Genomic DNA, 23,962 nt, shown 5'->3' with positions numbered 1-23,962 from the left:
CCAGGAGGCTGAGGGAGGCCGTCCCTCTGATTACAGCAAGAAATGAGCTCCGTTCAGACAGAGCAGTAACTCCCCACACCCACCCTGCTCCTCCCTCTCTCATTCCCACCCCAGTGCTCCCAGCGCATTCCCCAGTTGAACAGCTTCTGCCCTCCTCCCTCCCAAAGAGCCATTTGCCCACTTCTCCATCAAAAGCTGCATCATCAGTAGATTTTCCAGATTTTCTCTGTCTCCAAAATCTCCCAGAATAGGGACATGCTCTAGAAGATACCTGATTTTCAAACCCTTTAGGCATGCTTTAGAAACATCCAACTTCAGAGGGTCCCAGAACAAAGTTGAGAGCTACTTTTAACTTAGCCATTAATTAACAGCAGCATTTTCAGATGGTCAGAAGGTGGCTAATAGTTTCCAGTAGTGCAGCCAAATTCTTGGCCTCATAATCCTATTGGGCCAAGCACAAATCATATACTGAGGTTCCGCAGAAGCTATATTTTATCTATTTTTAAAATAAATTTCAAATCCTCATGGTGGTAAAGAAAGCCTTATGCATGTGACCCTGTGCAATGACATCAATCTGAGTCTGCAGGCAGCCTGAACTGATAATACAGAAACTGTCCTCATCCCACCATTATGTAGCAAATGTTCACTCTGAACACTAGTGGTGACACACACCGAAAAAAATTATGAGTCTTAACTCTTCTATCCTTTAAAAGGACAGAAGAAAGAAAGAAGGTGAAAATTGAAAACTTAAGGAAGCTTAGCTATTGGGAGTGCTTCACGGAAGGAAAAACAGGGAGAACCAGAAAGAATATACAGATACAGGGAAGAAATAAGAGCAAGGCAGAAAACAGAGACTGCAGGAAGAAGACAAAGAGAGGAGGAGTAGGAAGAATTTTCCCATTGTATGACGATGAAAAGGTAGTAACTAAATATTATACATAAGAGCCAAATTCTATGCTTGACCTTTGTATGAACCAGCCAAGACAAAAGTGGAGGAATGAATTCGGCATTTCATCCTGCAGTTAAATCCCAGATATCCTTGGCTCATTGCACATATGGGTTACATCCTTATGGTCTAACAGTGTGGCTTTAACAGCTGAAGATAAAATACCTCCATCTAGAAGAGTGTATGCTCACTACATGACAGAGAAGTATGCGCAGTTCAGGAAATATTATTTTCCACTTTGCTTTTGCCCTCCAGCACTGCCTGACCTTCTGCACACTGGATTGCAAGGGCTCCCAGCACATGGGTTATTCTGTTAGGAAACAGGAAAGGTGAGGATACTAGTAACTGGGGTTGATTCAGGTTTTTGCTCTCTGGACTTTTGAAATTAAATGAAACTCAAGGAAGCAGCCAGAATTTTCTGCCAGCCCTTCCTCTGGGGAAATGCTGGGGCCAAGTGGGAGTGAGGGGAGTTAGATAGAAAAGCATCCTTTGAGTCTAGTTCATATTACCCCTGCTGTGTGAACAATGTTCAAGCATTCTTTGTTTCTTAGGGAAATAAGTGTACCCTTACTTTCTGGTGAGGAAAAAACTGTTAAAAAAGTAAATAACGTGGTGATCTCTCTTAACTTCTTCACCCTAATATGTGCTAGCTACTGAGGGTACTGAGTCTCTAGAAAGATTTGGACTCTGTTGCACACTTGCATGTGAAGTGAGATATCTCCCTAAGAAAGTCATATTAGAGCAGGAATAAAACCCATTCATCTGACTAAGGCTCAGGGAGATGTTCAGGGCAAACTGTGCTGTGAGAAATGTATCTGACTTACAGTTTTGCTCTGGTTCTGGAATGGAGAAATCGTATTACAGACATAGAATCTCTTTTTGCTGCCTAAAGCTACACGAGCGTATGTAGTTCTAGCAGGGAAAACCCAGCTTGATCTTTAAAGCCAGAGTGGAATGGCTAACTCTGCATGGAGCAAAACCAAAATGAACGGTCTCTTGAAACTTTAAAAATGAGAATTCCATCAGCCAGGGAGTTATCCAGGCAAGACAGCTCACGAGAGACAGGGTGCCAAGCTATCCTGTATCGTATCACCTGACCTGATCAGGAATATGCAAGTCTCTTGAAAAAGAGAAAAGTAATTCATCCTGAAAAATTTAGGTTAGACCAGAGTGCAAGGAAAAGAGAAAAGGGAAAAAAATGATTGTTACCAAGAAGATACAACCTGTGCATCAAAGTAGGGAGGCCCTGTGGTTCACATCCCCAGCCAGTGAGAGAGTAAGGGGAAATAAAGAGATAAAGGTACAGTAAGAGTTTGCATTCAGCACCGTGCTTAGCTGGGTAGCTGTGGTTGGGAAGATGTGTGCAAGAGCTTCCTAGAAATTGCCATGGAGTTACTTAGCATTTCTTACTAGAAACAAGGGAAATTCTTCTGTGTTTCTCTTCTTCTCCCATATTCCCAGCCCTGAAAACCTCACAGGATTGTGGTAGTTGTACTCCTATTCAGGTTCATGGTTTGAGGATACTCTGTAGGCAGTCCACTGCTGCAACAGAATGAGCTTACAGTTCACTTTGAATCTCCTCCGTGGCTCTGAGGATACTGCTGGCTCTGACCAGCAATACTGGCCCAGCACTGGAGATTTTCCTAGCTCGTTGTGTGCAGACATATCCTCTGTGCAGTTGTCTCCCTTTTAGTTCAGATGCCATTACAGGTGGGATGACGAAAACCATCTGTGAAAGTTGCAGGCATGTAAAGTGAGACCTGCAGAAGGGGAAGATTCAATGAACAGAGTATAAAGCTGAACAGCAAGAACTAATAAGCATATGGCACCGATAGTCATTCTCTCTCCTGCCCCTCTTTGATCTGTTATGCAGCATGCCAGCCCACTACGCCGGCTTGCCTGGGTTTCAGAACGCACTTTCCTCTTTCTCCTTTCCTCCAGCTCACAACAGTGTTTGTAGATGTCGTGTTGCCCATGCATCTGTGTGTGTGTGTGTGTGTGTATGAGCCTGATATGTACCTGATTTAGGCAGATGTGTTTCTGTGTCACACTTGAGCACCTTATAATTTCCCTTCCCCCTGGATATCCCTCCGTTCACTTCCATTTTTCCTTCTTAAGACTGGCTGTGCTTATTTCTTTTGACATACTCTGAAGCAGGAAAATAGCTTCCCTCCCTTACCTGAATAAGTGTGTAAACAAGTGAAATCTATCCCAAAAGCTAACATAATACTTCTAAAATCCACTATCCAGTCGGCCAAATTTAGTGCAACATATCCGCCTTCTACATTAATGTTTCAGGACAATAAATCCTCTATGGTATAATTGCTGAGACAACACCAGGTCTACAGACTCACAGCTGACAGAACAAGTATCTAGGGATTGATCATTCATTTTTTCAGAACTACAGGCCATCATATGAAACTAGTGGAAGCCACATACCAAAAAAAATATCGGAAGGTGTGTCTTCATGTAATATAAGACTATGGAACTCCTCGCTGAAGCAGGTTCTGAATATGAGGAGCTTCCAGATGCTCATCTTCCCCTGAGAACTCCTTCCTCACAGGGAGGCTGGACAACTCCCTGGAAGGGAAACCTTCATGAGGATTGCTAAACAGAGAAATCACAGCAGGCTCAGGAAACCTCTGACCTGGAAGTGATGAGAGAGTGAGGTAGTGTTAGGAGGAAGTGTTCTGTATGCTTGGCCTGCTGTTACACTCCTGCATATCTATGTGTAGCTGCTGGTGGAGACAGAGCACTGGATGGTTTTGGCCATCCAGTTTTGACAGTACCTTTTGGATCAAGAGTGAGTATCACTGTCTGTGAGAGCAGCTGGCCTTGTCTCTCATCCATGTATGGCTCCATCCAGGAGCCTTGTACTCAGAATCTCTACTTAGGTAATCCCTGGGCAGGACTGCCCTTTGGTAAAATAAAAGGATCTCTCTGCATGAAAGAAAATATCTCAGATTTGTGCCTTTGTTTCAGCCCAGTATTCTTTCCATTAAATCATATTGTGTTTTCCTCCAATGCCTTTGCACAAAAGAGTAATAGAAACAGCTGGTGGATAGGGACATGCAAAAGCCATCTGTGATCATTCACAGGGTATCAATTTTTATTTCCCTAATATTTTCTTACCTCTTTGGGCTTTATTTTTAAGTGTGGGGTGCTACATATACTCATTCCTTCCCATTTTCCCATGTTCTGGGAAATCAGCAATACTGAACTAGCCTTTATAACTTCTTTGTAATAGGTTTTCTGTTTGTTTATTATATTTGTTGGCTTCATGTCAGATTTTAACCATTGGCATCTCAGAAGTTCAGAGCATCTCAGTGTTACTGCTGGAAATGCCTTTCAACAGCATAAACAAGTCTTTAGAGACCATACCCAGCTTCAAAATAGGGCAATGCAAATTCTTGCTCATTGTGTGTATCTTCTGTGTATGCACCCGAGCTCTCTTATTGTGCTGGCGTCTATCTCAGAAAGCAAAACATGTTCATGTGACTCAAAAAACTGTGCTAGAGTATTGATCTGTGAATTCTGGGTGTTCATCTTTATGGCTCGCAACAGCTGTAGGTTGGCTAATTTGCAACAAAAAATTAGTAGAAACTTAGCGTTTCCAAATGTGTGAAGGGTTCTATCATCAAGACAGAAAAGGGAGTAAGGAGCAAATCAAGTGCCTTGCAAGGTAAACTTCCAGCTGCAGACTCAAAATGGCTATGCAAATGCCAGTTGGGAATTGGACTGCAAGTTAGTTTTATCCGGGGCTCATCCAGGTCCCAGGTTTATCTTGTTTCCTGCATTTTTGTGCGATCCTTTATGTCTTACCACTCTTCTAGTGTCGGGGGCAATCACTTCATCTTGCTGTCATGCTTCCCAAGTACAAAAGGTGCCATGTACGCCTGGTTGGGTTGGCAGAGCACTGTTTTAGTATTTTTAGTATTATTTTTAGCATTATTACTGAACAGACCTCATTAAAATTAACTGAGTAGTCCTGAAATGAAGCATGTAGAAAAAAAAGTCCAAGCTCTCCAGAGTTTTGATAGGAGAACAGTGCATTTCAAATAAGCACCCAAAGACTGGGGAATTCTGATCTAAATGATAACTGCCTTGGACCAGAGGAACTGGTAGCTCCCTTGATATCATCTCCCTTAATGGAAGTGTTTACCGGGGACTATGAGCATCTGGCAGGAGATGCTTAGTGCTTCCTGGGATCTAGCCCCGGATTTGGAGATCTCAGAGGAGCAGTTGTTTGGGTGAGATTGCCTGGGCTGGGACAAGTCTCAGACTCAGAGATATCAGAAGCATCACAAACCAGGCAGCTGGATTGTGAAATTTATGTAGGATAGAAACACAGAAATTAAAGGAAAAAGATCAGTAGAGAAAATTCAGCATTTTTTAATTGCTTCAGAGTTTGTTTGGCCTTTTGAAGGAAGGTCTTATTTTAACCAAAGCATTTGCCATGGGTTAATGAACTGAACTGGGTGTCATTTATGAAAGAGTCTTGGGCAAATCCAAAGCATGAGTGACTGCCAGCGATCTCTACGAAATAAGGAATTGCCTTATCATCAGAAGGATCGAGATCTGACACTGCCACTATGCTTAAATTAAAAAATTAAACAGCATATATTAAAAATGCAGTTACATGACCCATCAGTGTTTCTTAGACAGCTAAAGGCCTTTGGACCTTGGTTTTATTCACCTCACATAACACCTGGGTCCCACAGTCACTGGGTTATGGATTATTATCCATGAGCAGAAGCTGACTGCCAAGAATCTAAGGCTTTCTAATTAGAATGAAAATTCTACTTTAAATTGATGAAATATTGTATCATACCGAGTATTTACTAAAGCAGATGTTACAATATGATGGAAATGAAAGAAGTATTAAAGTAATTATTATAACAGAGAAGCTGAAGGCATACTAACTGTTAGGTGTTCAAGAGATGTAGTATGAGCTACTCTTTCTGGTGTGCTCATGTTTGCCGTGCCTTAGGAATGGGGGAAAACCAACCCGACCGTGTCTTAGAAAGACATTAAAAGTAAAAATAAATTCCTGCGCAGTTCCTGGGGCTGGCCGTGGCAATATAGAAAATGCAACTTATAGTTGTGCATAAAAGTTTTAAGAAAAACAAATTAGAGGTTTTATTAGTGTTCCTTTGATATTTTTCCATGGTCTTATATTTCAAAAAAGGGCTTGTGTTTTTCCTTATCCATCAAAACCAATTCCATAACCTGCAAATTTAGTTTTTTAGGAAAAAAGTGGGGTACAGAGACCAAGATGTTATGCTGTCAAACGGCCTATGTTATAAATGTTTTTTCCTGTTGTAGATCTGTCAGTTTTTATTCTAATCACACAATTAATGTATGTAGATCTGTTACACAATTAGCTTTAAATGAAATACTAAAAAGAGCTATGCTGACTGCAAGTCACTTAGAAAAAATACAATATTTTTGAATATTAACTTAAGGAGATGTGATTATTTTTAATTTGTTAAAATGAAACAATTTCAGGAGAATCTTAGTAAACCAGCCACAATGTTTACCTACTCTGACATTATGCAAATACTACCTTTTTGTTTCCAGACTGCTAGTTACTGTGTGGATACAGTGTCAGTCTGGACACACTTGAGGGGAAAATTCCAGGTGTTGGAGGTGGGAGTCAGAAACAGTCTTTCAGTCATATTTGAAACTTTCCTTGCTCCTAGGTGTTTTTTCAAAGCATAAGTTCTGCTAACAATTGGGTGAATGCTCTGAGCTCTGCCACTATAGATCTGAATTACACTGCATTACAACAAGGTGTAGTTGACTCAGAGGGGGCTGAACAGGAACCACTAAAAGCCATGAGACAACAAACTTCTCCAAGTTATTAAAGAAAAAAACTGATACAAATTTGTGACTGTGACTTCTGGTCGTTGGCTCAATCAGCAGCTCTAGGCACTTCTTCAACCTGTTAGGCATCGTCAGGGAGAAATGTATTTTGGGAGCTTAATCTGCCTTCACTCAGTCAGATGAGCCAAAGAATTTCAAAGGCGGGTAAACTCCTGGCCTCTCTGACACCCCTGATACCTCGTTCCAGTTCTTGAATCCTTTCTTCTCCTTCACCTCCTTCCTTTTTCCCCCTTCTCTCAGTCTTGTGCCTTTTTGAGAGACCTTCCATGGGTATCATCTCCCATTGACCTCTGCCAGCCTGCCTCTGACCCTGGGGATGGAGAACGTGTAACTGCTGCTTAGATGCTTTGGCCAGTGTCACTGGGCCAAGCACCTGCCCTCTCTACTCCATGCTTTCCCAGATGATCTATGCAGCACAGGCCTGGCTGCGTCAGAAACCATACATATCCATGCTTTTCTAGCATGGATTCAGCTTAACTAAGCATATCCAGCACCCCTTCCCCCTTTTTTGAAATTACTTTTCTTGGTATTTAAGGGGAGGAATGCCAAGAAATTATCCTTCCCTCTCTCCTGCAGACTTGTCCGCAAATAGGGAGTAGTTAGAGCTTCCTGCAGTTAGGGATTTTCAGCATATGTGTGCATGATTCCAAGAAGTCTATTTCTTGAATAGCCGAGCGTTCATCAAGAGGGCAGGCAAGAGGAGATCTGAGACTGAACTGAGTGCTTTAACTGTTAGCCACTTGCTCAGCAGCGAGTGGGTGCTCCGCGTTGCCCAGCAATCATGGATTTAGATCCCAAATGCAAGGGAATCGTGGCTGACAGCAGCAGATCTGGCTTGCCAGCAGATTCCCCATGGAAGTGTCCAGCAGGGCTGGTCCTTTCCGCTTTAAAGCTGACATGTAAAGCTCCTTCTGCTTATGGCACCTGAGTAAGAAGCACTCAGAGGCTGTGGCAATGGAGCTGTACACAAAGTGGACAGTAATGTCTTAGGGACAGATTCTGCCACCCTTTCTAGAAGTAATTCTATTGCCTGCAAATAGTGACATTGAAAGCAAGGGAAGTGAGAGACTACGCGTGAAAGAGAGAGGCAGAGTTATGTTGAGGACTTGGATATTATCCTTTGAGGTCTAAAAGATGTTTTTGCGCTGTGTAAGTAACCTTCTCATTCCATGTCCAGTACACAGCGCTGCATTTCCTCCCTCTCTCCAGGTTTTTGATGTACGTGGATCAGCTGGCTGGGCATTTCCTGGCTGTTGCAGGCTAACTAGCAAAGCTGGCCAGGTGGAACACTGTATTCAAGGCTTTTAGTTTGCTAATGTGGTGGCAGAGTATTTCCCACATCTCATAAATACCTGTAGCTATGATAAAGAGGTGAGTGGAAGCAGCAGGACTGAATCTGCATCCTCTCTCAGTCACAGGGCCAGGTTTGGACTGGCATACAGCGGGTGGCAGAATTTGGCCTGGGTTGTGTAAAGACCAAGATGTGTATATGTTTCCTGCTTCAGGTAATAATGTGCTAAGTTACTACTTTATGCACAGAGGTATGGAAACCTTTTTTTATGTTTTTCCCTCCCTCCCTCCTCTTTCCGTTCTATGATCCAGACACCACTAACTGTATGGAGTTGATGACTGGCAGACTTTCCAAATGTGGTAAGAACTTCCTTCCCTTCTGCCTTTTCTCCTTCCCCAGCCCCCGCTGAGCAACATAATAACGCGCCGTCCTGTCCCTTCCACCTCTTCCCCTTCCCTATCCCCGCTCTCCCACGCTCTTTTCAAGGCTACCCACCCCATAACAGCCCACTATGTCTTTCACTTACCTGGTGGACACAAGCATATACCCCTTATTCTGTTCCTCCCCATCCATGCACAGATGCACAGGCTCCACCACGGCTTTCCCCTTCATAGCACAAGTGTGTGGTGTTGCACTTGAGATTCCCTCCCTCACTGTAACCCAGGCCAGTGATTTTCTTTTTCTTTCCTGTTTTTTTTTCCTCTTTTGTTTACTTGCTGCCTCTGGTTCATGATTCTTCAGTCCTTTTTTCTGCAGTGAAGCTGAATGCTGCCCTGCTAGCTGCTGTCTCCCTTGGTTTCTTGCTATTTATTGCGACAGGGTTGCTATGTTATTTAATTCCCTTGTGCATCCACTCCCTTCTTCCCCAGATATCCTTGGGGTAAGACCCTTTTAAATCTTCCATAAGACATGCTGCATATTATCTGTCAGACACTTAGTGTGAATTGTCATAGTTCCAGTCTGGTCTTGGGGAAGGATGTTGTGTCTCTAGCTGGAGGAGTAGTGAGCCTACTGGAGATTCAGAATTTTGCTAGGAATGCGGGGGAAAAAAAAGAGTTTCCTGCAAGACTTGCAGCTCAACTTGCGTGGGGTTCCGTGAATTTTGGTTAACTTGTTCCTTGCCTTCCCTTCCCTCTATGCACACAGGGACTGTATTCTTTCTTTCATTACCTATGCCCCTACAGACTCCTCCAAGTACAATAGTGGAATACTATTTCCATAGTATTTCCTCTCATGGAAATACTATGAGAGGGTTTTGTCTTATTTCTTATATCTTGTACAGAAAGTTTCTGTACAATAGGACTCCATTCTCTTTAGATTTCCATTCTGATATCTAGGTTGAATTCAGATATCTGTGTGAAAGGGAACACAAGCTGTTGAGGAAGCGATGACTGAGCTAGTAGCCCTCGCCAGCTGGACCTGTGACTTCTGCGTCATCTCTTCATAAACTGAGGAAAGTTGTTCTGAAGTTGTTGTGGAGTCTGTAACAACAAAGGAAAATTGTCACGATGGAGATAATAGTAGGTTTATGTGTGTGTGACTGAGGCAGAATTTGGCCCGTTTCCTGTATTTCAGATTTCTTTCCCTTAAGTTGCAGCTTTGCTGGGGGAGTTTTTCCTTTGCTCTGAAAGGAGCTCGTTTGATTTCTTGTTTGAGTTTTCTGGCTTATACCATTTCTGATCTCCTCATGAAGACTCATTTAAGTTGCAGGCAGACCTCCAGCTTCTTCTTGAAGTCATCAGACAGCAAATCCCTCTTCTCCCTCAAGCCTTTGTTTCTTGCCTGGATCTGGCACTCACATCTTATGAAAAAATATGAAAATGCTGATTCTACTGATTGCTTGCAAGTTAACTGAGCTATACAGATAACCAGCCAGTACTCTGCGTTCTCTAGATAGAGAGCATTACCGCTCACTCCCAGTTCAGGCAGGCCCTCCAGCTGTCAAGCGTCAGTATCAATCCAACAAGGGACAAAGAGGACAAGGTGAATGCCAGCAGAGAGACTATGTTGTGGCAGCTACAGCACAGACAAAGCACATATATGTACGTGTGCATATATATACATATATATATATATCTCCAGAGAAGAGAAAGGCTGGGTTATAGGGGTTTAATGGTGCTGCTTCCTTTAAATCATATTCCTGTTGGTGTGCTCACACACAACATAAGCAGTGGTGACTGCACCAAGCTGAATTCCATGCTCTTATATGAGTGAAGAGCTATTTTGTGTGCAGGAGAGCTCACCCACAATTTAGATGGGAGTAAAAGGGAATTTAGCCTTTTATTGGCAAACTGTCCTCTATGACTTCGAGGACCGGGAACTCTCTATGAAGTTGACACAATGTTTATCTAGTAATAACAAATAGTGTAAGAAAAACTATACCATATGTTTTTGTGACCTCATCATAGTTCCGTATTCTGAGACTAAGCACAAGGGTCATTTTTGCCAAAGAGTTAACAATGGAGTGGGAAGAACTAATCAGATGCTTTATGCCTGGCTCAGCCATGTGAAAGCTCTGGTGGGAATAAGGAATATCTTTTCACCCACTAGAAACCATTGAATGTTGTAATTAACAGCAAGGCAAATTTATTTAGTCCTTTAAATGTTATCTCATCTTCTGCTAGCAGTGGTCATCAATCTGAGAAGTGATTTTGCATATAGCCATTGGCGTTGAAAAACAAGCTAACGTTGAACAGCAGAGGTATGTCATAGGAGCTGCCAATATCCAAATGACTTAACAGCTGTTGTATCAACCCTACCTGTGCACACTAGAAAACTGCTGCCAACTCTTAATATTTCACAATAGAAGAAAATAATTTGGCTTGTAATGAAGTTGAAATGCACATTGGGATGAAATATTTTATGTTACCACCCATTTCAGCAGGGGAACGGGCATTTCTGTTGTCAGAAAGACTAATATCATTTCCATGAAGTCTTTCATATCTGTTCACAAGATAAAATTTACCTTGTAAAAATTAAAACCTTTAAATTTAAAATGCAGCTGTAACCTGAAAACTGCCTATAAGAGTGATACTTTCCGACTTAGCTGATCTATTCCTTCTGTGTATATAGAACCAAATCAGTTTAGTGGCAAATAAGCTTTACCACTTTATGTACTGCTGTTAAGCCTTATAAAATCAACACAGCTGTAAAAGAACGGGCTGGATTCTGTTTCTTTTGAGGCAGGATTGAGAGAACTGTTTACTGCCATCTAATCTGGTATTTATGTCTATCTCACCAAAGAATAGGTTGTATAATTGACAATAAGGTTCTTCTAGGTTCTGTAGAGCCTTTATATTAAAAAAAAAATCAAGATAATACCCAAACTGAAAAGCCCTCCAGCTTCAACCACAAAGCTGGGAATTAGAAAGCAAGTATCATTGTAGATTGAGCACATCAGATCTGGAGCCATTGATATACACCACACAGAAACCCACAGTGCCATTTCAGTAGTCCTTGTTCAGAAAAGAGTCTGTCTTTAGAGACTTCAATGACTTTAAGTCCTTTAAATAGTGAGCTGAGGATTTCTTTGGGTCGTTGACTTAGTAGTAAAGCTGGTGTATAGCCTTTGTAGCTCCCTTTCCCAGCCATCCCCAGTTTTTTGGAGTCCTTGGTAAGTATGTTTTGCCAAGGTGCTGGCTGCTGGCCGAAAGCTCTGAAAAGCCTGCCTTATTCTTGACTTTACCTTCTGAGAAACACATACCAGGGAGCCTGTAAACTTTCCAGTCTCCACAGTGTAGCTGTCTGGGTCTGAATTCTATTTCCAAGTGGGGCAATCTTTGCTTGTTGCTTTCCGTCCCTCATGACTTTCAGGAAAGTCTTCAGTTACATCAGTGGCACTTCTGTGGATCTGGGTGATGATAAGAGGAGGAAAAGGTTAGTATGTATAACTAGCGCAGCTCCAGTCAAATCATGCTGTTGTGTTAGGCACTGCACAAACATACGTTCCTGCAAAGTCTTAGACCATAACCCTGTGGCAACAGGCTGGCCAGAAGACCTTGTGTTTATTCTTAAACATCCTGTGTTGCCACTTGCAATTCAAAACCTTGATTCTTGGCACCAGAGTTAAACAAAAAACTTTATGGATCCTTGTGTGTACCAGTGGCTATTGCTAAAATGATCTGATCAAAGCAGAAGAACAGCAAATCCACTTGCCTTTCATATCTTTCCAATATATCTCACTCAAATCTCTTCCTTCCAGTGTTTAGGACTTGACATAGCTTCCTGTTCAGAGCCATCTGACCTTGTCCCCCATGGCCAATCATCCTCTGGGCACAGAGAGCAATTGCACTGCAGTAAAGGCTTCTCTTCATAGCTCCTTGCAATCAGAGTTTGATTCATACAGACGCAAGCCCATGTCAATAGCATCCCAAGTACTTGAGAAATTAGGAGACATTTTGTAGTTTAAAACTGGTTACATCACATTTGGGTTGCAATTGCAGCATGTAGCTTTGTGAGTGCTAATTTAGAGACTGCTGGTGTTACTAGCAGCAGTGAATATCTGGATTTGGTGCTCTTGGAAGTGATCCTGATCCATATTGGCATTAATTAGAGTAATCCTGCTAATCACAAAGTAGCTATTTGATGGAAGAGGAGGTTGGTGATTTGCATTCATAAAGTCGTAACTGATGGCACTGATGCTGAAACCTGTGGGAAAAAATGTACGCTGCCCTCCCAGCTGAAAGTCTTTTCTCACCGTTAACACTGTGAGGTAGTCAGAACAATATGGTTTTTTATTATCACTTCTTAAAAATGTCCTGGCTACTGGTCTTTCTGAGCATGGCTCATTCTTCTGTCTAAATTGTGACCCAAATGAGAGTTAAAAGGAAGAAGACCCACCTGAAAGATCATATATTCATTCATAATGGGTGGATCACAATAAGTAAGATAGGTCAGATTTTCCAAAGAGTTCAAGACAGGTTTCCCAGTTGTCCTTGCCCATTCTACTAGTATCCTTTGCTGTCCAAATGGATGGCTGACTCTCCCTATGCTGTAGTCATATCTCTTAATTCTAGTGTTGTATCGGGGACACATTTCTTTTCCAATTCATGACTCATGTTTTTGCACTGTAGAAGAAGGTAGCAACAACAATGGCAGCTTGGCACTAAAGATGAATCCAGATGTATTGAACTATGTGGTACATGTCAGATTCTGTTTTGACAGCTATGGCTAGATTTTTACTGTCCAATACAAGATCTTTTCCTCTTTGTCTGTAATAATAGCTAATGAAGAAAACACAGATATCGCTCTCTCAATTAAGGTCACAGTATTTTATTTATGGCAGGCAGTGCTTCAGGATTCTCCATGTGAATATTTGCTTGCTGTACTAAGCTAAATTTGAGACGGCCTCCCCAGAATATAAAATCCTGTTTTGAAGGGATTGATTCAGAGGAAATGAGGAGGCAACATTTCGCCAGCATACACAAGTTGTTTCGTTCCTTAGTAACAGGTCAGAGAACTTAAAGCCCATAAGATCATACTTGAACCATCCATCTGGCAGGAAAGGACAAAATCATATTATTAAGTGCCAATACATTTCTGACATTTTTATAGACGAGAAATTGGAATGAAACAGCAGAAGTCTCTAGGAGAATGGGTAGCAGCAATACTGTCATCTGCTGTGGCTTTACTAGTGTAGGTCGTCAGCCTCCCCTCTCAGCACACACTTGTGCAGAGAGATCTTTGTAAAAGGGCAGGCAGATACAAAGAATTCTTGGGCTGAGTCCTTTACCAGCCAATTTGCCGGAACAGCATGATTCCACAACAGAATCTGGCATCTCTTCATCCCACCACTATCTTTGCCTGCTCTTTCAGTGCCACCAGCTGTCCAAAGGCATGTATAATTCCCTCCTCTCCATCATCATGTCTCCTTTCTTGAACGTTATGTGGTGGTGCTGCATTTGCCAGAGCTATTCATCAGTAATGGACACGTTTGTTTTCTGATTAATTACCCACTCTTAGCTCTGCAGAAGGTAGCAGCAAGGAGATATTCCTCATCTATTTGGGTCTTTGCTGCCTGTGTTCACCATTCTCTAATGCATTACCCAAGAGCTACCTGTCTCAGTTATATTGTCTGGGACAGGAGAGGCTGAACTGGATCTCAGCTTCTCTGTGCGTGCATGAGGGAGAGAAAGAAAATACGCAAGACAGAGGCAGAATTGCCATCTGGATGCATCTGGCTAGTCACAAATATTGGGCCACCCTCCTGCAGAGGAGATGGGATGTTTTAGGGGAGTAAGAACAAGGCTGGATTATAGAGCATTTAAATGTCAGGTCGGTTGTTCAGATCTGTCCAAGTGTGTAGCGACTGAAAGTTCCCATTCCCATCTTCTGCTGGTAGCATGGACACCTGTGCTAACAGTGTGTGATAATCTGAGTAGTTCCTACCAGCAGTCTGTTTCTCCAAACACTGTTTTCAGTTGGCATTTTTACAAGCAGAGTCTAAGGACTCTGGAAAATAAGCTCTGTTGTTACCTTTGGAAGTCACCTTTCCCAATTGCAATTTAGGTGTCCTGCTAAGAAACTGGGGTCGTTCTGTGGACTGTCTGTCTCCATTTTCTAGTCCTAAACTGAAATGAAATCAAAACAGCTGTCCCATTAGGTAACTAACTGGGGAAAAAAATAAATGGGAAAACTTGTTCTGGTCAACCTGTTGTGACAATTTATAAATCCAGTGAAAACCACATCTGTGTCTCTCAAAATACTTTCCTGACTTCCTGTATTTTTAGACAAGTACCCTCTTGGGATTTCTGCAGTTTCTTCAGCTCACTTCAAGTGGCCTAGGATGAATTCACCCTAGGAGGAAGTTCTGCGTGACGGCCTCCAGCAAGACATTGCAATGGCCTTTCTGTCACCCTTCTCCAGTCTAGAGGGAAGCCTCATACATCCAACCGTTAAAGGAGAAAAAAAATCTTTCTGTAGCCTTCTTCAGTAGTCCGTGAGCTCATTGAGGCATATCTCTGATCCGTATTTGTACAATGCCTAGGCGAGGGGCTCTTTAGTCTGGAGGAAGACCTCTACATGATATTACAACTAAACAAAGAGGAAGAGGTCGCTTTTATCTTTATGTCATCCCATATACTTTTGGAGTGGGTTATATATTTTAAGTCTTCTGTTTTTGAAGGCAGTGGGACTCTACCAACAGAAACCAAGCAAACAGGCAAAAAATGCCTAGTCTTAACAAAGAGGACTAGAACTCTGTCAAAGTAGCAAAATGGGTATGAAATGGAATGGATTATCACCCATCAAGAGAGTGTTTCAATACTTTATGTGAAAGGACTTGGATTTTTGTTAGATGATTCACTGAAACCACAGCTGCTATCGAAATACAGGGCAAGCTAGGGATGAAAAAGACAAGGGGTGAAAAGAAAAGAATGAGTATAGGAAGAAAACCCCAGTAGCAGAGGCAGGCAGAAGAAACTCAGAAAGGATGTGAAAGCAACAAGGGAAGGAATATGGGAAGGCAGGTTGACAAAGGGTGTCTCTGTTTCCAGTGGAGACCTGTCTTTTCTGGAGACCTTAGTTTCTCACAAAGCCTAAGCTAAAAATGCATAAACACAAAATTTCTCAGGCTATACATAAAGGAAAGGCAGAGGATTATCCCACAGATGGCATATTTGTTTTGTGCAACTTTGTGTTCAGCACCACAAGGATTAGTGCATTAAAAATACATAGACTCCAGAGAGATGGTTTCACAGGAGAAGGATTTGCTTCCTCAGGGTTTGCTTCCAATAAGCCAATGGGAATGTTGCTATTTGCTTCAACGAAAAGAGGAACAAGTTTCATCTGACTGTCTTAAAATGTTACAAAACAGCAGGCTCTAATCAGTGACCGAAGCCTCCAGGCTTGTCCTGAAGCTGCTTGTTCACCACCTCCTGTTATTTTCCATGGAGGACTCTGAGGGTCAGGGCAAGGTCAGGGCAGAATTTTGGCAAGGTCAGGGCAGGGTCTTTGCAAGGCGCATCCTTTCCTGGTGTCACTTCTGGTGCCTGGAGTCAATCACCTCATTTTCTCTTTCCTCTCTTACCTGGGTGCTCCAGTTCCACTTTGCTTCTCAAACCTGTGACACCACTGGGGCTAGGTCAATGGCAGACAGACCTCCTAAGAACAACAGATGAAAAACTGAGGACTGTGAGGGTGATACAAGCCACCTGCCCAGCTTCCTTTTACATTTGTGCGTCTGTCTCCAGCCCCGTTTCTCCTTCTAGTGCCTGTTATTCAGATGCATTCACAGTTGTGACTTCTTTCATGATATTTGGCCGTGACAGCGCTGCACACAGGTGCATTTCTCTAGCATCCCTTCAATACATGACCCTTCCATAAGCTTCAATGCTTGTTTTCAAACCCATTCCCCTTCCCGATCTTGCAGCATACAGCTCCTTGGTCTAACTCAAAAATGCACATATCCATCTCCTCCTACTAGATGTAAACCTAATGCTCTGAACCTCCCCTCCTGCCTCTGATCCTTCTCACGGTTTCTCACCCTTGCTACCCTTCATGCCTTCTTTGCTCTGTGTTGATGAACATTTGCCCTCAAGGGGAATGAAGACCTTAGTTACAGATGCATGAAACACCAGGGAAGTTTTGAAGAATCAGTGAGCCAAACCGTCATCCCTGTCCAGAGGAAATGGGATGTCATCTCACTTACTGAAATAAGAGAGGCAGCCTTTTTTGAGGCCCCAGATGGACTTACAGGTGTAAGAGCGTATTGCTTTTTGCACTGAATGCTAGGAGTGGAACATTGCTGAAAAAGCTGTTCTAATCCATTGTCAGCTGCATTTTCAAGTCTTGTTTTACTGGATGTATAAACCCAAAGGGAACTGAGAACCAAGAGGAGCAACACCATGCACCATTTTCATGCTTCCAGCATAGCTGGCCCATGTTTACATATCTCCAGAGAAAAACGTGAGGACTCTATGTCATCCCAAAGACCAGTATCTAGACCAGCCCAAGAGCGGGCTAACAAGCTGTCATGTAGATAACATCAGTGCAGTGGTTATCTGTATGGTTTGGTGTAGGATCGGTTCTTTCTTGACTGCAGGATAAGAGAGCATTATTACCTACTATTTAATTATAAGTCAAGATACTACAAAAGGCAAAGGAAGGAAAGGGTTAGTGAAATGGCCTATTTTATTTTTCAATAGCACTCTTTAAACATCCCTGAGGATTTCTTACCTCCCATTAAAATTTTACCTGAAAATGCTGATTGTAAGGAATCCAGTAGTGATACAGGCAAAGAAAAGCAGACTGTTAAATACTTTTGCTGCAATAAATCTCCAGGCACTTGAAAGCCAGTAGGTCATGGGGAGGAGAAAGGGTGGATGAAACAGGAGCTGCATATTTTAATAGGATGATTAAAAATCTTGTATCGGGACTCAGCAAATACAAGATATATAATTTTAAAAATGTTTTATTGCTCCATTCTTGCAAGTTGTACTTTTGTCTACTGTTCCTGTCTACGTGAAAACAAAAAACTTCCTCGACTCCTGCAGAGCCCTGCTTACTCTGCCTTCTTCTTTCCCTCTAAGCTTGTTGAATAAACTGCTCAGCTGAATAACTAGAGATATTTCCCTCCCCTTTTCTCCCAACCTAGCAGTCTTTCCCTCTCCAGCATTTTTTTCAGTGCTCTTTTTCATTCTCTCTGCTGACTCCATTTGCTTATGAAGATGAGGGGTCCAAAGCCACATAAGAACCAGATCTGCCCACATTCCGGCATTCAAGGCTGAGTGTTTGCTTTCTGTTTTTCTTCCTTTTCATTGAAAAAGAAGTAGAAATGAGTCTGAGGAGATAGAAACAAGTCTGAGCAGAGCATACGCCCACAAACCTAAAACAGTTTTAGGGAGGCTTAGGGAAATCTCTGAAATAGAAGTTATAGATGTGGAGCAGTTGTCCCCCTTCCGAAGCACTTGGATGCCTGTGGAAGGAAGCAGATGGAACTCACGGAGGTCTCACCCCGAAACAACTGAGTTTGATAGTTCTTCTCTTCTTAGCCCAAAATTGAGATGCGTGCTTTGCCTGGCTGTTTGTTTGGGCCCATCTCTGAGGCTCCAGACAGTTAGGCGAGTGATGCCCTTCCAGAAACTAACAGCCATTTGCTTGTGGCATTGGGTGTAACTGAATGCACAGGCAGAACCAGGGCCAGCAGGAAGTTAACCACAAAGCAGCAAGCAGAGGAAGACAAGGAATGAATTAGATGAATAAGATAGAGATCCTTCACTGTATATGCCACCCATGTAATTTTTCTCAATGCCTGTTAACATGCAGAGGAAAGCTGCAACTACCTGGTTAGCACGGGGCAGGAAAAAAAAGAGTAACACGTTCAGCTTTGCAGGGCACAAATACTGTATATATTTCGTCTTTCTTTGTATAAGAGCAGTTGATGTCTGTCTATCATTTTCCATTAGAGAATAAGAAAGCACTCAACAAGCTCTTCAGACAAGCTACCGTGCACAGGAAGTACTTGCCTGCTATAGTAACTGGTTTGCTTACATTTGTAATGAAATTGAAGGGAAATATAATATTACCAAGCCACCAGTGTCCCCCAGCTGTGGATAGATGGCAATCTCTGCTATGAAGAAACCCCTTTGCTCCCAAATGAATGTTCCCATCTTGGGGATGAAAGGTTCTACTCTTCACAGCACACCACAGCACTGGAAGGCAGATACAAGGAGCCCATTTCCTTCTGGGAGCTGGAGAATGAAATTACTTAGTTGGGATATAAATGATTTGAATTTGTTAGAACTATGGAGCCAACAGCCCAATATTGAGATAAGCATCATGGGGTTTTAATGATCATGAACAGGCATCACCTCCATGGTGTGCATTAGGTAAAAAACACCTTCAATATCCATGATCAGAGAATTTAGTGTGACCCTTTCTATGTCTGATCAAGATTAATCCCCCCAGTCCAAGAAAATTAAAAGGGACTAGAAATGCCTGCAAAAAGGCTACCTTTCCAGTAGTAGCTGGTCCCTTTCCCTCAGTAGCACCCCAGAGCCCTTCCTCAGGTATGGCCTTCCACACATCCTCTGACATAGGACTAGATTAACAGCACGCAGCCCTGCTGCCTGGAAGTCCAAATGGCGTGAAAGGTTGTATTCACGTGCATAGTGCCCAACCCATGTTAATACTGCAGCCCGCTCCAGTGGCTGGCTTAATGAGAGGTCTGTTCTACCAGCATGCAACCTTACACCCCTCTCTGGCTCCTAACTCCACTGGAGTGAATGTCTGTGTCATCGAGGCTGTACTGGAGAGAGAACATAAATTCAGGACGATGAGGAAGTAGTTCTTGTCCCTGCTAGGTCCCAGAAATAGTTAGATGCCTAACAGCCTGCTTCCACAATGCGTTCAGCATCTTCATTTCCAGGAACCTGTTGTAAGACGGATCTAAAGGTGCTTAGAAGCTTGCAAGTACAAGTCGCAAAGCACGCATGCAGATGGCAATACTCATGTCAGCCGTAGCTCATTTTTCAATACTGTTTCCCTTGCACTCAGGTGCTTCAGGCTTAGTGACTGAAAGGCATGCAAGGGGATATTCAGAAAGAAATAAAATGCAAGCAAAGAAAGCCTAATGCCTGGTGTAGCCAGAGGGCTCGGCATCAGGTGGCCACCACATCCAAATACCCCGTGTTTGTAACAGCAGCAGTGAGATGGGATTTGCCTGTATCCAGCATTGCATTCACCGTTGTTTCAGTGCGGAGTGGCCAAGTGACTCCAAGCAGTAGACTGAACTATTTCGGGAAGTTGGCACTGTGTCCTCCTATGAGGTGAGACAGCAATGCTCCCCCACTCAGGAGAAAACTAGGACCTTTCCCCCAGGTGCTTTATGCTCCCAGTCTCTTTATTTCTGTAGGTGTCCCATCCTAAACACTCTTCCTCTTCCTGCTCATTGTCTTCATCCCCCACACACCCCCACGCACGTGGCTCTGGATCTCCTCATCATGTTCTTCTCGTTAAAAACCCCATTGTTCATTTGTTTGTTTGTTCTCTCTCTTTCTCTCCTCTTTTTCTCTCTCTTTCCCTCTCGTTTTTTTTTTTCTTTCTTTTCTTTCTTTCTTTCTTTCTTTCTTTTTTTGTCTCCTCTGTTTTGTGTACCCAGGCAGCCCATTGAGTAACTTCTTTGACGTAATTAAACAACTTTTTTCAGACGAGAAGAACGGGCAGGTGAGCCATCCCCCCGGCACGCCAACCAAGCATAGCGCAAACAGCAAGCGGAGCGATTCCGGTTCTAATGACTATGGGTCTAGAGGAGACAATAAGTACCCTGCTGGCAAAGACAAGGCAAAGATGGTCTCATCAGTCGGCCTACAAGACCAACCTTAAATAAACACATAAAAAATTAAATAACTTAGAAAAAAAAAAACAAAAACAAAAACAAAAAAGCAAGAAAGAACGAAAGAATATTCCTTAGCAAGCTAGCCTCTAAACTAGAAGGATGTATATACCTTGCCACAACAGTACAAAACTGTCTATAGACAAATTTTGTATGAAGGAATGACTGTATATATATACATATATATATTTATATATGATATATAATATATATCTCAGAAACAAACACAAAAACAAACGAATGAAAGAATGAAAAGAAAAGAAAGAAAAGAAAAGGTAGCACAGATGACAAACCCAGTTCACCAGATCTTGGGTTGTGGTTTTTTCGATTGTTTTTTTTTTTTCCTCCCTTTTTTTGAATGTTTTGCTTTTTTTCTCCTTCCTGATTTTTTGGGTTTTTTTATTATTATTATTTTTTGTTTTCTTTTGTTTTGTTTCTTGTTCTGTTCATGCTCTCTCTGTGTTTCTGACGACACCACTTGTTTCCGCTCTGCTACCAGGAATTATCCCGAAAAGTTAACATGTCAGCCACGGCTTCACCTTCTGTGCTCTGCGGACACTTGTTGACGGAAGGCAACCGATGTAGACTGTCCAAGGACCAGTCCTGTTTGAGGTTCCCAGCCTCCCCTCTCCATTCAGGAAGTGGGTTTCTCCCCCACTTCTCCCCAAACACCTCCCCAGTGCACGCCTTTTTTTTTTTTTTTTTTTTGTCCCCCCCCCCCACTTTTTTCTTTTTTGGTGCTCCACAAGAGAGATCTGCTCAGTTATGGGATTGCAGAGTCTGGGCTGAAAGGAGGTTGCAAATTGTTGGAGTGAAACCTTTACCCTTGGCAACTTCTGTCCGCGCAGGTGAACTCAGCCCGGAGCGGGGGGGGTGCGGGGAAGGAGATGGGCGTAGCGGGACCACAGTGTTTCATGAATCCAGAGCGCGTTCTCATCAGAAACCAGCCAGGAGCAACTCAAAACTAAGCGTTGAACCAAGACAATATTGGGGAGCTTCATCACGGGATTTTCTTAACCTTCTTTTTCTCCCCACCACCTTTTCCTTTTCTTTTGCCCCTTTTTTTATATATACATGTATATATGTGTGTATATTTATATATAAATATACATACATACATACATATATATACAAAACAATTGGTTTTTTTATACTGTATCATTTTGCTTTTTTGACCTGCTGGAAGGGGAAAGGAGTAAACTTAGGAGGGAGAGGGGGTTCAATGAATAAACACATACAAACAAAACATTAAAACTTAGGGAAAAGGCAACTTCTGGTAGCAAAGAAGAGGGACAAGACTCTGCCAAGGACTGTCTCTCCCGCCACCGGGCACAGTTGCCGCTGCTGCTACTGCTGCTCCTCCTTCGACACCTTCCTCCCCACCTGTCAACTCCCTGCCACTGTGCCACCGCGCTGGGACCTTCTTCGACCAGCTGGATCCTCCACCACACCCTGCATTTAGAGGCAATTGTTGTGTTGCTAGTGCTGCATTGATATCAGTATTATTATTATTTCTTTAAGTTATCAGTTTCATTTGTTGGCTTGGGTGATTTTTTTCTAAAAAAAAAGAAAAAAAAAGAAAAAAAAAAGAAGATGAAGAGGAGGAAGAAAAGAGACTTATCTTGGGTTTTATTTCCTGTGTGTGTGTGTGTGCAAATTACTGGCACTTAGTTCATCAGAGCAAGACAAGGTGGAGTCAGGGCAATGGGAGACTTAATCACGAAGCTACTGTAAACTTTAAAAATTACTGCAAGATATTTTTATAAAGTTTTTGTTTTGGTTTGGTTTTTTCGAAGGGGAGGAGGGTGGGGCTGGGTGGATGGGGACCTTTTTTTTTTGTGTTTCAGTTATTAGGTCTCAGTTATTTATATATACATATATATATATTTAAAAAAATAAGCTGTTAGATATATCTTCTGTTTAATAACTGTGTAGAGGCAACATGGATTCTTATTTATTTTGGGGAGGAGGAGGAAAAAAGACACGGAAACCCCGTAAGTGTTCAGCTTGTGACTTTGAGAAAGAAGAATCGCTGCCTTTTTTCCTCCTCCTCAAGAGTTATGTGACCAAGTGTAACTTATTCTGGCCCAAGCTCAAAGGTTAAACAAACAAAAAAACCGTGGTTTTACGCGTGGAATACAAAACACAGTGAGAAGTACTTCTTGACTGAGATTTTAAGAATGTAGGCTTAGCATTAGTGTTCAGCTCTTTTATGACCTTCGATTGCTGCTCGTTGGGTTCCTATGGGTGTATGTTGTATCGCAAGGTTATTTTTTTTAATGATAATGTTGGATGAGTTCTTTTTTGTTGTTGTTGTCGTTGTTGGTTTTTTTAATCATTTTTCCCCTTCTTGGACCAGTTTTACTTGTACATAGGTTTGAAGATTAAAAAGAATTTTTAAAGACACAACTGGGGCAAAGACCTTTGACTTTTGCCCCGTTTCCCCATTCCCCCAAATGGGAGGGATTTATTTTAATTTTTTTTTGTTTTATTTATTTATTTATTTTCCCTATTCTTAAACTTTTCTCTCTCGTATTGCTGTGTGCATGTCAGACACCAGGGAGTGATGGCTGGGGAGGGGGGGAGGCAAGGGTGCAGGAGAGGGGGGCAGTTTTAATTGCATGACATTGCTGTAAATTAGTCTCTTTTGCTTTCGTTGTCTTTCCTGCCTCCACCCTCTCTCTACTTCTCCTCCGAGCTCCCCTCCCATCACCCCCGTCCTTCTTTTCCCTCTTTTCTCTTCCCTTGTGTATAGATTTTGATGCTTCTGTTACATTGTACCTCTACAAAAGGCTGGGATTTCAATACAAAATAATAATAATACTTTAAAAATACCTATATCAGCAAAACCCATGTGGTACAAGCAGGAAGGGGATTACTTACACAAGATATAAGAATAAATGAAAGCAATACCTCTTGTTATCCTTCCTATTTTGTACTCTGAAGACACACACGCGCGCACACACACATATACAGACACAAACTGACATTATTTAATGGTTTAAAATGGACAAAAAAATCTGATGTATCCCTTGTTAAATAACTGTGAGCAACTTTAGTTCAAAAACCAATAAATTCATTCAGTAAAGATACCAGCTGTTGAGTGTCCTGTTTATGTCCATGAAATGGACTTCTCGCCAGTGCCAGACCCAGTAAGTACCGTATCACGGCTTTCCACACCAAAGGAGCTGAAGATGGCTGGCGCGTAAGGCAGCATCCTCCCGGCCATGGAATGTCCGTCGTCTCCTCGCAGCGCCGGGATCTGCAGTGCTATGCCCTGCGTGCTCCACCCTCACGGCACGGACACGCCACGTATGGGCAAGGGCAGTTCAGCCGTGTAGGCCTGGTTTCCTGCAGTGTCATGCTGAAAAAGATTAATCCAAATTCCAGAGTGATCACACACACCCCCTAGGTTTGATCCGGATGGACACCACTGCACCAAATCCCGCTGCTGCTCATGATCATTCTCATCTCTAACCTGAACTTCTCACGTTGCTTCCAGATTTAG

The 23,962-nt window shown here is 42.5% G+C and overlaps 1 protein-coding gene across 12 annotated transcripts in view; it reads left to right on the top strand.

Moving 5' to 3' along the window:
* The window catches only part of BRSK2 (BR serine/threonine kinase 2), a 324,645-nt gene extending 303,543 nt beyond the window's left edge, over positions 1-21,102 (top strand). For 4 of the 12 annotated variants that reach the window (XM_063331696.1, XM_063331689.1, XM_063331695.1 and 1 more), the window contains 2 exons: positions 8,435-8,482; positions 20,221-21,080. In XM_063331696.1, coding sequence (XP_063187766.1) covers positions 8,435-8,482; positions 20,221-20,444 — 272 coding nt within the window. In that variant the 3' untranslated portion in view covers positions 20,445-21,080. Of the gene's footprint in view, positions 1-8,434; positions 8,483-20,220 lie in introns of all 12 variants that reach the window. The other 8 variants (XM_063331697.1, XM_063331690.1, XM_063331698.1 and 5 more) reach the window with 6 other exon arrangements.
* The last annotated feature ends 2,860 nt before the right edge of the window (positions 21,103-23,962 follow it).

This window comes from Chroicocephalus ridibundus, chromosome 4 (assembly GCF_963924245.1).
Source record: "Chroicocephalus ridibundus chromosome 4, bChrRid1.1, whole genome shotgun sequence".
NCBI lineage: Eukaryota > Metazoa > Chordata > Aves > Charadriiformes > Laridae > Chroicocephalus > Chroicocephalus ridibundus.
Note: the sequence above shows the minus strand (reverse complement) of the source record. Positions and strands in the feature narration are given on the sequence as shown.